Source organism: Ammospiza caudacuta, chromosome Z, assembly GCF_027887145.1.
Source record: "Ammospiza caudacuta isolate bAmmCau1 chromosome Z, bAmmCau1.pri, whole genome shotgun sequence".
Taxonomy (NCBI): Eukaryota; Metazoa; Chordata; class Aves; order Passeriformes; family Passerellidae; genus Ammospiza; species Ammospiza caudacuta.
In genome coordinates, this window is record NC_080632.1 from 33,975,130 (window position 1) to 33,991,114 (window position 15,985).

The 15,985-nt window shown below is 35.0% G+C and overlaps 1 protein-coding gene across 1 annotated transcript in view; it reads right to left on the minus strand.

The window, feature by feature from the left end:
- The window catches only part of VPS13A (vacuolar protein sorting 13 homolog A), a 107,538-nt gene that overhangs the window by 58,336 nt on the left and 33,217 nt on the right, over positions 1 to 15,985 (minus strand). Inside the window, exons 23-35 of the mRNA XM_058823752.1 lie at positions 14,050 to 14,188; positions 9,281 to 9,365; positions 7,398 to 7,570; positions 5,734 to 5,890; positions 5,297 to 5,376; positions 4,992 to 5,051; positions 4,756 to 4,912; positions 4,224 to 4,340; positions 4,039 to 4,142; positions 3,433 to 3,600; positions 2,477 to 2,784; positions 1,613 to 1,760; positions 552 to 702 (exon numbers count right to left, since the gene is read on the minus strand). Of these exons, the coding sequence (XP_058679735.1) occupies positions 552 to 702; positions 1,613 to 1,760; positions 2,477 to 2,784; positions 3,433 to 3,600; positions 4,039 to 4,142; positions 4,224 to 4,340; positions 4,756 to 4,912; positions 4,992 to 5,051; positions 5,297 to 5,376; positions 5,734 to 5,890; positions 7,398 to 7,570; positions 9,281 to 9,365; positions 14,050 to 14,188 (1,847 nt within the window). The remainder of the gene's footprint in view (positions 1 to 551; positions 703 to 1,612; positions 1,761 to 2,476; positions 2,785 to 3,432; positions 3,601 to 4,038; positions 4,143 to 4,223; positions 4,341 to 4,755; positions 4,913 to 4,991; positions 5,052 to 5,296; positions 5,377 to 5,733; positions 5,891 to 7,397; positions 7,571 to 9,280; positions 9,366 to 14,049; positions 14,189 to 15,985) is intronic.

Genomic DNA, 15,985 nt, shown 5'->3' on the forward strand with positions numbered 1-15,985 from the left:
TGAGGTCCTGAAACATGTCCAGGAAAGGACAATGGAACTGCCGAACAGTCTGCAACACAAGTTATATGAGGATTGGCTGAAGGAGATGGAGGTGTTCAGGCTAGAGAAAAGGAAGCTCAGAGGAGCCCTGTTGGTCCCCACAACTACTTAAAAGGAGGTTGTAGCAAGATGGGCAGTTGGTCTCTTTTCACAGACACCTAGTCAGTGACAGGGTAAGATGATACAGCCTCAAGCTGAGACAGGGGAGGTTCAGGCTGGACATCAGGAAGAGTTTCTGCTCAGAAAGGTGGTGGAGTAACCATCCCTGGAAGTATTCAAAAAGACCTGGACGTGGCACATAGTGCTATGGTTCAGTTGATATGGTGGTGTTTGGTCAAAGGTTGCATTTGATGGTCTTGGAGGTCTTCTGCAGCCTTTATTATTTTGTGATTCTACAGTATCGGTACACACAGATGAATCTGGCATCCATTTTTAAATGTAATTCCAACAGAAGCCATATATTAACAATAATACCTAAAAATGCCAGATGATTTAATTTTAGAAAATATTACCTGCAGACTGCTGAGAAGTACCGTGCATTTCACTAGAATGACTAGCTGATGCTTTTGATTCAGGCAAAGCTGTTGATGCACCGGAGCTTTCACCTGCATTTTCATTTAGTGTCCTCAGTATTGTGGTAATATCTTCCTGACTGAGAATGAGCTTTAAAAAAGATTGGAATAGACATCAGAACAACTTTGTTCACATAATTTTTGGTAACTAAAATCTGGGCTTACAAGTAAACAGATAAATCAAATTAATCTCATCTGAGTCTCTGTTTAGGACACTGAACATTTTTCTCAAATTCACACAACTCCTTACAGTAATTTCTAGAAATCAGAAATCAGTCACACATTATTTTGTTTTCATCTACAAACTTTTCCTACCAAGTTACAATTTAGAAACTGGAATGTCAGAACACATACACATACAGATTGACTTACAGTTGACCAAAATTTTTACCTGTATTTAGTCACAAGGCACCTTACAGTAATACTTACTTTACAGTAATACTTATGAGTTCTATTTCAAAATCTGGCAAATTGGTTTTCCTCACACACATCACAACCTTTCTATTTTTAATGTTAAATTTAAACTATGTTCTGTTTAAATTCCAATTTATTTTTCTTTTATGCTAAATTAAATCATGCTAGGATGAATCCCATTTGGCCCCACAGATCTGTGAGTGCCTATGTGGTACAGCAGGTCATTAATAACTCTTCAGGTTTGTCACAGGTACAAATTCGGCACTGCTATTGAACAAACCAATAAGCCCCAACTTTTCCAATACTTCACTGGAAGACACTGATAGATAAAAGAATAAGCATTTTTAACTAGCAACAGTAATTCAATAGTACAAAGTCTGCCTGGAGTATCACAGATGAAATACAGACCTAAAATTAGAATCAAAATCTATTCATTTCCTTTTCACCTATGAAAAAACAAAAGCTGTTCTATCTCTATGTCTTGAAATCAAACAATACTTCAACCACTGAGCTTGGACTTTTATAGAGAAAAATGAATCTGTTTTCCAGAAATATTGTAACAGTTGCTTTCAGAAACAAGTGCTTACATTCATAGGCTTGAGTCGGCCAGATATTTCAATATCGGGAACTTCGTGATACCATGCAGCAGCTAAATTTCGTTCAACAGCTACTTCCAGATTGACTGGCTGCAGCAACTGTACTTCAGTTTGCAAAGAATCTTGCTCATAGTAAGATCTGTGAAAAGAAGCAAAATGCTCCCAGCTTTCACATATTCCACATTCTAAAAAACACATTTCTGTCTTTTCCTCCCTCATCCTTTCAAATAATACTATAAAACTGCCTTTATATTACTCCAAGAAGCTCTAGTTGAAGCCTTACTCCACCAAGTGCACCTCCTTCCTTTGTAGGGAGGAGGTATCAGGCACATACTAGGCATGCAACACACAAACTCTTGCAAGTCAGGACCTCTTACCTGCTCTCCAGTGGAGAGCAATTCCTTCTTTCTTCCGCACTCTCCAACTGCGTTTAAGAAGTCCCTTCCATTCCCGTTCCCTCCATGAATCCCCTGCACCAAGGACCATTTTTAAACAGTTCTTAATGGCTGTCTAACTGAGGATCTTTGCTGCTATGCATAGCTTGAAAATCCCATCAAAACAGTCTAATACAAATAGGTATAGCCTGTCCCAAATTAATGAATAATGCATAACCCTACAGTACTACACAATTTATTCTGAACAATGACTTGCTTCTATTTAAAGATGAGCAGATTGGTCCTTTTCCTAAACCATACATTTTCATTGCTTTAAAAAATATTAATTTGTTATTATATTCCAAGATAACAGTCTGTCATTCACCAACCATTAACTACTTATTTAACTACTCCTTGAAGCTCTCTACCTGAAGAATCCCAAAAGGATTAAATAAATCCTAATATACTGACATTACATTACCTATACAACTTCAGTTCACTCAATTTCACTGTCATAGAGTCAATAACAGGTGGAAGAGTACATCGTATTTTTGTTTTAGCGATAAAGAACTGGTTCTTCACAGTGATTAGACCAAGATCAGCCACGAGGACATTTGCAGACATTGCTGACTGTGGAATTATCACAACAGGTGCCTTGATATTGATATCCAGTGCTAAACGGGAACTACGCTCTGCTAACCCTTTTACACCTGTAGCTGCTTTCTCTGCTGTTCGAACAGTTGCCTCAGTAAAAGCTTCCTTGGCAGCTTGAAAGTTATTTATAAAAGCCTAGGAAAGAAATACAGGCATCAGGAATTAATTATTAAGAATTACACTACTTCAAAAACACTATAAATCATAGTTATTTAAACAGCAAACCATCCTAAAATGTTATTTTTGCTATACATTTTGTCCAAATTCTTTAATAGGATAATCTTTCCTCAAGTATGATAAATTATGCATATAAAAAAATAAATTTCTATACTAAATATTTGGAAAATTAGATGGTAAGAGCAATGACCTTGTAACATGACTTGTAGGAACTATATTTTATCTAATCATATGAGCAGCAGAAGATTGATTTATGAGCAGCATTTATGGAAAGGACATTAATTTTCATGGTTTCTTACTTATATTTCAGTGTTCTAAATAATGAAAGGTATGTATATTTAACAGCTGTTACAAACGTTTTAAGACAAACATTATTATTAAGAATAGTAAACATTTTTGCTAACTTATCTGCTCCACAGTAACAAACATATATATAAGAAAAATAAGCCATCAAGCCCAACCATCAATCCCAGCAAACTTTTTTACAATAGTATATAAAAGCTCTTATACAAATGGACACCACCCCATACGGAACATCTTATCCCTTTCTTGCTCTGACAACTTCACCTGGATGATAAGAAACAGTATCTGGAAAATTTAACTTACCAAAACAGATGTAACAAACTTGTTGACAAAAACTACTTGAATACAACCAACAGTTAGGTAAATACGATTGTCAACAACATCCATATTTGTATATGCAATGCCATCCGTAGCATTCACATATGATACCATTCTGAAGTTGAAGACTTCTTTTTCTGTGATGTAAAGAGCCTTAAGAAGAAACAAAAAAGATTATCTTAACTGTAAAAACTTACATATTGGAGAAACTTAACTTCAAAACAAAATGTAGTACCTCCCACCACTAAGACATTTTTACTCCAAGTATCTCAACAATGTATGAAAAAAAAATCAAATTTTTAAAATCCATTGAAATAGCTGAAGCTATTAAGTTGACATTCAGCTTGAATAATTCTCTTCACAAAAGTCAACACAATAAGAGGCTATGATAAATATCACAATTACACAAATTAATGTCAGTCCAATAAACACTGGTTGTCAGTGCAAAATTATTGTCATATAGAGAATACTACTCCTAGCAAGTACATAAAACATGACTGAAAAAAGTCACAGTAGAGAGTAGAGTCTAAAAAGTAAGTTTAATTTAGCATCCATTCAAAAACAAAATCAACAATACATGCATACGCCTACCTTTTTATACAGTGCTTTCTCATCAGAATCCACAATAGTGATGTTCTTCAATTTTGCAGTCACATCAGTTGCTGCTTTCTTCATGATCACTTGGCTATCCAGACCTCAAAAACAAGACATACAAAATCCATACATTATAGTGTCTACAAAGTTTTGTGCTTTTGTGAATAAAGTTTTGCTCCTACCTTCAATGTGAATTTCAGCTATTCTACGGTTTTTCTCTCTGATAAAAATACGCAAACATGATAAATCCGCACAGATAATGAGGTCAATAATATCTTCATATTTTGATTTTTTTGATGCTATGAGAAATAAAAAATAACAAAAGTTACCATTCTTCAATGAGGACATGTACTGTTTTAGTACAGCACAGCAAGTAAGAGGTTGATGCTCCTCAGGTATAAGGTAACAGCCATAAGGCCATTAAATGCCTTAATTTATACCAAGAAAAAAACAATAAAAACCTGACAAAAATTTATGGCTTTTCTATTTACATTCACTTAGCGCCTCCAATACATAGCAAATATAAGTCTTGATCTATGTGTCAGAAAACTGCACATGGCTAAACATACCATATAAATACATATAATTTGAAGCAAAATTTCTCATATCAAACATCATTAACAGGCTTACAAAAACAGAAAGTATCTTTGTTTTATTTCTTACTTAAGTGAAAAAAGAGGAATGAAAGGAGGAAAAAATAATAAAGAAACTTACTAAATTTTTTTAGAACATCCTTCTTCTCTTCTGTTTTTTCATAGACTGGTTCTTCCACAACTTTAGTTTCTTGTTTAGGCAGAAGATTACTCAGATAGTTCATTGCATTCAGCAGAGCTTCAGTATGCAAATGAACATCTAGAGAAGAAAAGTTCACCTAAAAGAAAAATTTTTGTTTATCCAGTATGCCTCTCTTCTCAAATCGAGAAAATGATGTAAAAAAAAAATTATCATACCTTTATTTTCTGTAGAACATTCTGACAGACAGTTTTCAGTTCTGGTCCCTTAATATCAGTCTATTTCACCAAAAATGCACATAAAACAAACAAATCAGAAGTTTGTAAATTCCATTAAAAAAACTTATTTTCAAATCCACTACAACTTAAGTTTTTCTGCTGAAGGAGCAGACAGACCTTGCATGTGACACTCAAGATGTTAAAAACATCAATAAGTAAGGAAAAAACATTCAACATCTGATGCATATTAATGTGGTGCTTATGACGGGCTTACAATTGAAAAGCAAAGCCTACTCTTTCCTAACCTTTGTATATTCCAGAGTGAGAAGATCATCTTCTACATTATCCAATGTAGTAATTATGTAAACTGGCTTGTCATTATCATCTAAAAAATCCAAAAAAGAATACAGAAAATTACTTAAAAGAAAAAAAAATTAAAATCTTCTTCATCTATAAACTGCCAGGTAGGCTGATAGCTGTCATTGCTGCTAAATCAAAAACCCTCTTTTGCAGATGTAAAATAATTAAATGTCCACAATCTACAATCTCTACAATCACCACCACCAGAACATATTTACCAAAGCACTAATGAGTGGATGAGCTCCTGATTTACTTGCCCTCAGCCCTACATTTAAGTTAGGAAGCAAATCTTCCTTATTTGACAAAAACCCTACAGAGCTTTTGAAGACAAATTCACAGTGTTATTTGTGAAAAATTCCTTTACCAGATTATAAACCCTTACCAATATACTCTGGGCACAGAAGACAAACTTCACGAAGGAAAGCACTCCCAGTCATGTCAAATGTTCTCACTTTCAGTTCAGTGCCTAAGCCCAAAATATCAAGCTGAAGCACAGGCATCTCAGTATCACCAGTAAGACGGCATAATTTAATTAGGACCTAAAGAAAAAACCAAAACACACACCCAAAACCATTAAGGGATTATAAGAAGCATAAGAACTGCTTCTTTTTTTATACAGGATATAATATATTTACTTACATCTTATTGCTTAATGTCTATTTCTATATTGATAATTAAACTCTATACAGCAAATGCCTTGAATAGAAATAAATAATTCAACAAGCAGTACTGGTCGCTGCTATTATAACAAAAACTTCAAACATGTGTGTATGTAATACCAAAGTAACAGTCACAAAAACTATTATTTAAAAAAAAATCTGTACAGCACTCAGCAATGTTCAATACAGTCAAAATTAGATTTTCAGTCAACACAAAGTGCTACTTTCACTGGAATTGCTCTGAATTCTCCTAAGAGTTAGATTCCCAAGCTGAATGTCTGGCAAGAGGATTTACTACATTTTCACCAATGCATGACAATACTGTTGTTAAATAAATTTGTAGCTGGGCTGTTGGATCTGATTTTGACAACCAAACAAATATATGTATTCTTCCTTTCCATGTAATGCTGACTACAAATAAGGAAAATCAAAACAATCCAGTAGGCGATTTTAAACTTTGAGGACAACAGAAGTGATTTTTAATAGATTCCCAAATTAATTTTTTCTTAAAGATTGTAAGTTAGTTGTTATTATTAAATAAGGTAAAACATAGCATCCTTGTTTTAGACTAGCAGTTCTAAATAAGGTCATGTCATCATGGAAACACTACATTTCAGTTTTATTAGAAGTAAAAGTGTAATATATAGTATGCTAAAAGCTAGCTGTGGGGTGTTGAAGACATTCTGTAAGCCCTAGCATAAAACAAAATTTGTAAAGTTTACTGAATTGGCATGATTTATTTTTAAAATAAATGTAAAGTAAAATACACTGAGTTTCAGGAATAACAGTCCCATAGCCATGATCATCTAATGACAAAGTTAATGATAGTGTTACTGAGTCACCTCTTTTACTAGAACTGATACAGTTAGCAGGGATTCTTGCATTTGGATAAAGTACTCTTTTTTCCCCCCTAAGCCTGAAACAGCAAGAATACAGAAAACTCTTCATAATGAAGGTGTTATAGATTTACATGTGTGGACAACAGCATCTGGGAAAAACTAGAACAGAAAAATAAGGTGCTTGTTACAACATAAAACATTAATGAAGTTTTCCCATTGACCACAGCAGTATCTGGAAAAAAAAACCACAAGCACCTATTTAGCTAAAACAAAGATGTAATGTGATTTCTGAAACATAGGTAAAGAAAATTCAGTGACAAAGTGAGTTGGGAAATCAAGTGGATAAACCAAGGCACTTCAGTGATGACAAGAATACAGAAGCACAATTATTCCATATCCAAAGTTTTTATGGAAAAAACTCTGCATAATAGTTTCAGGGAAAAATGGGGAATGAGTATCTCTGCGCATATGGAATTATAAACACAACAGACATGGAAAAAAAATACAGTCCTGCTGTGCTTCAGGGAAATTTTTAAAATTAATTTTACCTTAGCTACTTCAAACTTTAGTTGGAAATCTGTCATATTTTTCAGAGATTCTTGTTTGTGTAGATTTTTTCGCCTTGTACTGACAGTCTGCTTGAGGGGGCCAGATGAGACTTCAAAGAATGGCACATCTTCCACAGGACTGCTTAGTGCATCATAAAATTCTTCTTCTGATTCTAAGGATTAATTCACAACATCATTACATATGCAGTTTACAAAACCAATATTTTACAGTATTGTAACCTAGAGTTTTTAAATCTACATCCATAAAAGCTTAAATATACAAGTATCTAGCTGACAACTAGCAATAAAATCTGTTTCCATCCCTATTCCAGCCCCCACAACTTTACACCAAACCTACAGCTGCCTCCATTATGTCATCATAAACTTCAGATCTCATTAGCTAATTCCTTTCAGCATTCTCTTACTTCTGGCTTTGCAAAAGACAGCACAATTGATGCTTTGTCTTGCCTTTGGTGTGATCTAACAGCTTAACTCATCTGCTGATCAGACTGCTGTTGACAATACAGGAGCCATGGCCTCAGTATCAGCCACACTACTTAGGATTTCTTGCTGCTGTAGATCTCCCATTTCAGAGAGACTCCTAAGAACTATCAGGCTTTTAATTCACTTTACATTAGTGCAGAAATATAACCAGGATAAATAGATTACACTGTCTTGTGAAGGTCGTCTTCATGTAAAAACATAAACACTCAAGTATAAGGTAACTGTGGAAGAAATATCCTTCTAAAAAACTCAACAAATAAGATTAAGTATTTTGTAAAGCTTAAAAACAGCTCTGAGATTTTGGAGAGTAAAGATAGAGAATTAACACAAATCACTTAAAAGGACTGTATAACTGTATGTATAGTATAGACTTGATTAAAAATCAGACTTGATTCCAATCTAAATCTAGCTATTACTTTCTCAAACTACTTGTTGCCAGCATGCATTCTCACTTCAGCCTAGTTTTTAAGAACTGAAAGACATGACTCTTAAAGGAGTTTATATAAAAACAGACGAAGATGCACAAACACATATTTTTACACATACTGCATACACACTGAATTTAAAGCTACGAAACAGACATAGTAACTTTGCCGATAATTTTGCTAGTGTTTGCTAACCACAAAAAACATTAACTTGAGAAAGTAGTAGTGGTCTGTTTCTCCAGTTGAGTGCTTTGGCATCACAAACAAAACTGATACTGAAATAATACTGATATGTTTGATTATTTTTCTAATGTAACTACTAGATGAAATACTAGGATCTAGCTAAGCTGTTTTGAACAGCAAGAAAGTGTTGAACACAACTGGTTCTCCCACAGCCAATCTTCTGCTTTATCCAGTACAAACCAAAATGTTTGTTTATAAAAGCAAAGCAGTTTCTAATGGTTATCGTTTCCCTACCTTGTAATTTAAACAAATCCACCTAAATAAGAGAGAAATCCTTCACCACAAGAAAATAATTAAAACCATCATCAGAGGACTAAGTACATGCTAAAGCTAAAAAGTTCATATTACTTCAAATGCCCTGAATACAGATTTGCAATAATAACATATGCTGACAAAAATAAACCCACCATACCAAACAAAATTTTCTTGCTATACCCTCAGGAAGGGAATGACAAAAACAAGAATACAGAATTTTACTGCTATATATAGCAATATATACATATATATTGCTATATGTAGTATATTGCTACAAGTAGTTTGTACAGCATCAATTATAAGCTAAACAGAATATAACACTACTCAGCCCTCAAGAACTTGAAACAAAGCCCCATATCCTTGCTTACAGTAAGAATAATAAAGTAATTCAAAGAACTCAAAAACTTCTTGACTTGACCCACTTTTTAAGCAAGACCTTAAAACAGATTATACTACCTGACTCAGGAAATGAATGAAGATCCAAAACAGAATACACGCCTTGAGACGAATGTGGTGCTGGAAGCACAGGGGACAGTGTAGCCTGAAACAGGAGATATAAAAATTTTTCTTGTATTTATTGGTCATGTTACTGCATTCATATATACTGCATCCAAGTTTTACAACTTAGGGAAAGTGCAATTTACAACTTAGCTTAAGTGCAATTCAATAAAATTAAACACATTACTAAACTTATAAGGATGCCTAAACGAGGCCTAAAATAGGTAGAAGCAGCAACTTTTGCACTTCCATCTAACTAGAGAGAACACACTACAAAACACAGGAGGTTCAAACATTCAACTTCACAGACCAAAAGATGGTTAGAAATGGCACATGGTATGAAAAATCATAAAAGACAAAACCTAGTCCCTCAAAGGACTACAATACAGCAACTTCAGAGAACAATAAAGATCAACAGCTCTTTACAAAACTAACACAAGTGCTGGGTGGGGAAAAAAGAAAAAGAGATACACAAAACATTAGAGCAGACAGGACTGCTTTCTATTTCACAGAAACATAGAAACATTTTGGTTAGAAAATCCAACTATAAACCTAGCACTGCAAGAGACATAGTTTTGTGGCAAGCCACATCTACAAGCCTTTTAAATAGCTGCAAGGATGGTGACTCATCCACCGGGCAGCCTGCTCCAATGATTGACAATCATTTTCGTGAAAAAATTTTCCTAATATCCTATCTAAACCTCCTCTGAAGCAATCTGAGGCCATTTACTCTTATCCTGGCACTTTTTGCTTGGGAGAAAAGACCAGCAACTCAGCCTTTCTCATGAGGAGGGCTCATGAGGAGCCCAAAACTGAGCACAGGATTCAAGGTGAGGACCCACCAGTGTCAAGGGACAGGGGGATAATCACTGCCTTGGTCCTGCTGGCCACATTATTGCTGGTACAGGCCAGGATGTCCTTGGCATTCTTGGCCACCTGGGCACACACTGGCTCACGTTCAGCTGCCAGTCAACCAGCAACCCCAGTTCCTTATCTGCTGGACAGCTTTCCAGGAACTCCGTCCCCAGCCTGTAGCACTGCTTGGGGTTGTTGTGACCCAAGTGTGGAATCTAGCACTTCGCCTCATTGAATTGCACTGCTTCAGACATAAGGGGAAAAAAAAACAACTAGTAAAATACTGAGAGGAGGCCTCACAGTACTCTTCAACTTTCTGACAAGAGGAAGCAGAGGGGCTAAAACTGATCCCTTCCCTCTGGGAACCAGCGACAGGACTCGAGGGAACAGCATGAAGGGGTGTCAGGGAGGTTTACACTATGAAAAGGTCCCTTTCCAAGAAAGCGGTTGAGCACTGGAACAGCTCCTCAGGGAAGTGGTCACAGCACCAGCTGGACAGAGTTCAAAAATTGTTTAGACAATGCTCTGCGGTATATGGTGTTGAGTCCTAGGGATGGTCCTGTGCAGGGCCAGGAGTCGGGACTTCAACGGTCCTTGTGGGTCCTTTCCATATCAGGATAATCTATGATTCTGAGTCTTCAACTGTGAAATGCAGTTAGGCACAACTCAGAGTAGTAACTGAAAATACGTGAAATGCCACTAGAGCGCACTCTAGAACAGGAATCTTCCACTCTACGTGGTTTCATATATGATAGAATTAAATGCTCTTAGTAAAAGTATCCAAATGATTTAGATATCATCAAGCCTCAGAAAGCAATCTCAGCAATCTGAGTTTGTAAAGAATTCTCACCTGCAAGTTCCACATGCACATGTATTATAGATGTGCCTTGCACAGAGTATCAAAGTAAGAGCCCTGTGCACTGTGTGCCCTTTCTTCTTGAGTGCCTTTGGCTCTGGACTGCACAGTTTAAAAGAGCTCTTTCCCTGCATCACCACATCTTGTCCTCTCCTTTGTTACTGCACTATTCAAAGTTCAGGCTCGGACAATTATTCACAACACCACAGTATCAAATCGATACATTATGGCAACAAGAAACATCTTGAATATTGTTTCCAAGGCTACATTTTTCATCTCACGCTCAACATTCCCACATCTCTGTCTCCAGCCTACATAATCTGATTTTATTGAATATATTCATGTCTACAAGTGTGGGAATCCACAAAATCAGAGGGTTTGGGGAAAGCTGCAAAAGGCAGGCCTCAGAGACAGCAGAAATGTGATTGGAGCTAAGCAGTAGCCATGAGATAGATCAGCAGAAAAATTATTTACAAAGTAGAAAAGCAATGACAAATAGAACAATGGTCTGTGTATTAACCCCTGTCTAGAATAACTCTCTAAGCTACAGAAAAGTTTATCTAGCAAGATATTAGGAAGTTTTAAGCTTAATAATGGAGCTCTTGCATTGTGTTTTAAGGCTTACAAGCAGATATTGTATTCACAACAAGCAGGTATTGTTTTAACCAAAGGTACGTGTGCTTACAGTGGTTGGATAGAACTACTGTCAATGTGCTTTTGCTTTGTGTGATTGGTCAAAAAACTTATAAAGTGTGTTGTAACATTAAGTTCTTGGTCTGCTGCCTGGGATGTGAGCTGATGGCATCTTCCCATTGTCATAATCATGTAATGAGACTGATGCTGAAAAACAAAACAGCTCAAGCCACGTTCTTCAGCAGTCCCGTCCCGTTTGTGATTTGTACATAAACCCCCAGCTGGCAATATACAAGTAATAAATAGACTAAGTATTTAAGAAATACATGAAAAGGTCTCATCTGTAACACTTCCACATTCTATGAAAACAAGGACAAAAAAAAGAAATTTGACTTCATAGTACAAATCATGAAAAATGAACTTATACACTGAAGTGTCTTCTTGGACTAAAATGCTGAGTGCAAAAATGTAGAAGGATCTGTTCCAAAATGTCTTCTGTTTTCACAGCTCAAGATCACTTCCACCACTAACTCAGAATGTAACAAAGAAAACAGCCCTCTGACAAAGGATTTCACATTCTTTTCAGTTCAGAAATTATGGGATGTTAACAAAGTCCAGAAGAATTACAGTTGTAAGGATGAAAGCATGGTAGTATATCTGCCACCATCAAAGCCCAAAATCCACTCAAATTAACTGAATTTAATACCAGCAATTAAAGTCTGTCATGTTCTGAAGTAAATAGAAGCTTGAGCAGACAGGTCTAAGCCTAAGTTTTGATCTGGATTCACATGTAACACAAATATATTTATACTTGGTCCACAGTCTTTCCTCACCTCATCTACTGTATATCACAACTAATGTACAGGCAATACTAATTACTTCAAGGTCACTTAAAATACTTGAGACTTAGCAGTTAAATTCTATAATTAAATTCAAGTATAGTCAGTGCTATAAAGCAGAGGAAAATGTGCATCTTATACATGCAAATTCTATGCTTATAAAAGTAAAGTCCCAATACCTACCCTCAAAAAAAGTTAGTTTGTGATTTGTTGCACAAAACAACAGAGACTAAGGTGGCTTTAGCTGGGTATACTATTAGTATACCATTAAGTCAGAATTAGCTAAAATTTTAATGGCACCACTAAAGAGATGGCAAGAACCACGTGAAGAAAAATGCTCTTCACTGTATACATACTTTCAGTAGGTATGCATGTCAAATTGCTGCATTAACTGTTAATAAATATTACGCTAATATAACCCACAGAAAATACCAAACTGCAGTAACCTTCCAGAACAGTGCAGAATAATTTGTACAAAGATGGAAAGATAATTATCAAATAATCTAAAAAAAAACCCAAATACAAAGATGACCACTATTTCTGTAAGATCAAGTTCATGAGTTACTAAATAACATTGTTAGAAGTATTTACAAATGACAGAAAAACAGAGAGGAAAATTTTGTCTTTGACTTTTAAAAGAGTTTACATACATTCTAATAAGAGGACTGCTTTACACATGCATTAAACATAGCCAGATCACAAAGACTAGTCATGTCAAAAATTAGTAACTATGAGTTAATCTCCTAGTTTTGTTAAGAACAGCTCAAAAGGTGAAATACATTTTTCAGGAAAAATAAGAAGGGGAAACACTTCTGTTTTAAAGAATTTATAAAACAGTGAGCCAAACCATTTTCACCAAGGAAAGGGGGTGGCAAAAGAGCAAGAACCACTCTCCAAACTCCTAACTGATACAAGTGCAAGGGAAAACTTCCACCCCTGAGCTATACTGTGTAAAGGACTTGAAACGGGAAAAGCACTGAGGTCAGCTGAAAAAAAAAACTACTACTTTTACCAGGCATGCATTGTTTATAAAACAGATAGTGTGTATTTATTGTTTGACTTTTGAAACTCTCATATAACATGACATAATGCTTGAACTTCAAAAATTCCAGCATTTTAATGTTTTCTTCACTAAACAAAACAGTTGAATCTAAATTCTGCAGCATTATGATACATTTGAAGGTACAATTAAACGAATCCTCAACAAAACTGAGTATGCTTATTAGTCAAGATTATTATGAACTACTAATTAATTCCCATAATAGTAAAACTCTGAGGGCTTCTATTTTAAATCCAAGCACTTGACAACTATTTCATAATTATGGGCTAAAGTTCAATAATCAACTAACTCAACAGCAAGAAAATTTTCTACAGCTTTAGAGAAAAAGCTAAATTTTTCAAGAGGCATGAAGTCAACACTTGTTCATCACTTTTTGTGAACCTTTCAAAACTGGAATATCAAGAAGCTAATATCAAGAAGGTTTTTTTCTGATTTTTTTGATAGTTTTCTTATAGTTTTTAATGAAATCTCTTAAAAAGCTTACCTCAGTCATTTTTGGAGGAGAACTGGTAGCAAGCGCACCTTCCGGCTTAGGAATGCTATCAATTAGCTCCAAGATACTTGTCACCTTCTGGTCTGATATTTGGATAGAAAGTAAAGGCAACTGTCCTGACAGTTTGAACCTATTTTTTAAAGAACAACATCAAAAGTTCCACAGTTAATAATCTTAAAATGATTTCAATAAAACTTCACATTATTTTTCTTCTGAAAAACACTGAAGTCCTCTGGGTCCAAAAATTCTTCATCTAACCATTGCATGTATTATGTGTTTATATATATATATATATATATATATATATATATATATATATATATATATATATATATCAGCAACTATCCACTTAGTAGTGTCGTTGATATTCCATTTGCTACAAAGTTTTGTGGATCAGGACTACAAATCCTACTGATAACCACTTCTAGTTTGGTTACGTAAGGCACAGTTTCCTTACAATCAGAAATTGCCCCCTCATGTTCATGCATTTAATTTAATTACTTAAAATAAATCACATAACTGAACTTTTACACAGTCTTTTATAGAAGAGAAGGCGGAGATGTTTTTTGCATGTGAATGTTTAGGGCTCAAAAGATCAAAAAAAGAATACAGAACACTTCCTAGAACTCATGTATAGTTAAGCCCACTACAGCAGTAGTCTAGATATTTAACAAAAGAAGAAACATATAGCCATACAGGGTATAAAAGAATAAAATAATCATCTTTAAGAATTAAAACAGTAAAACATATTTTAAGTGTAATAGAATACCATTTGGACAAAAAAGTAGAATCACATCAAACATGCACAATGAGTTTTTAAAGATTTAAAGCACTACTTTGTTTTTCATACAAGTGAGTGTAACAGAAGCAAGCAGAAAATTTGCTCAAAGAACATATTGTGTTTTTATTACAACTTCTAGTTAGAAAAGATAAAGAGGTCTGTTCAACAGGTAACAGGGAGCACCAGATGCATACTGTGTAAGGAACAAGACAAGCTACTTCCTTCCACTTTTGATGTGCTTAACTCACACCTGAATCTTCAAAGTGGCATAAAATTTAAAGACTGAAGAAGATGCGAGAATAAAAAGCTCCATATTTTCAACCCATCTCAGCTAACTTTGATACTATGAGAGTATCTGAAGAAACAGTTTCTGACACTTAAGGAAGCACAAAATTGTACATGTTAAACTGTGACAGAAAACAGTTTTATTAATTTCTTCACATCCTTAACTTACAGGATTAATTCTCAACTACTGTTCTAATTCTTAATTCCAGTTCTGTCAGAGAGAGATTTAGACTTTTCCTTTTTTTTTTTTTTCTTTTCTTTTTCCTTTTTTGTTATTTTATTATTATGGAGACGGTTAAGGTAGATGTGTAACTACCAGGTTTGAAGGACCTCTCCCTCCTCTGTGCTCCTCAGTTGTTGGAGGAGCAATAGCAATTAAATACACAATAGCAATTCTCACCTTCATTGCACTTAAACCTCTCAAAAAAAATTTGTGTACATTGTCAAGACATTTTTCATAAGTGTCTGTACAACAGACAGTCCATACAGTTAAAGGAAGGCACTCAGCAGATACAAAGCAGACAAATGCAAATAATCTGGGCTCTCTACACTGCTCTTTAAACAAAAGCTTTTAAGGTTTGGAAACCTCCATATGGAGAATCAATTACACCCCATTTGCAGAGACTGAGGCACAGAGAAGGTAAGTGCTTCAACTAATGAGGAAATCTGCAGAAACTTCCTTCAAGTTCAGTCTGGTTGTGGTCAGAAAGAAATGTTAAAAGAATGCCACCATCAAAGCTGCAAATCTGTACATTCCTTCAAACTGGAATTTTTATTGTGTTTATAATGAATATTATTAAATAGGATGCTCTTAATATTGCTATTCTAATACTTTCTTCATACACCTTCAAAAACCGTATG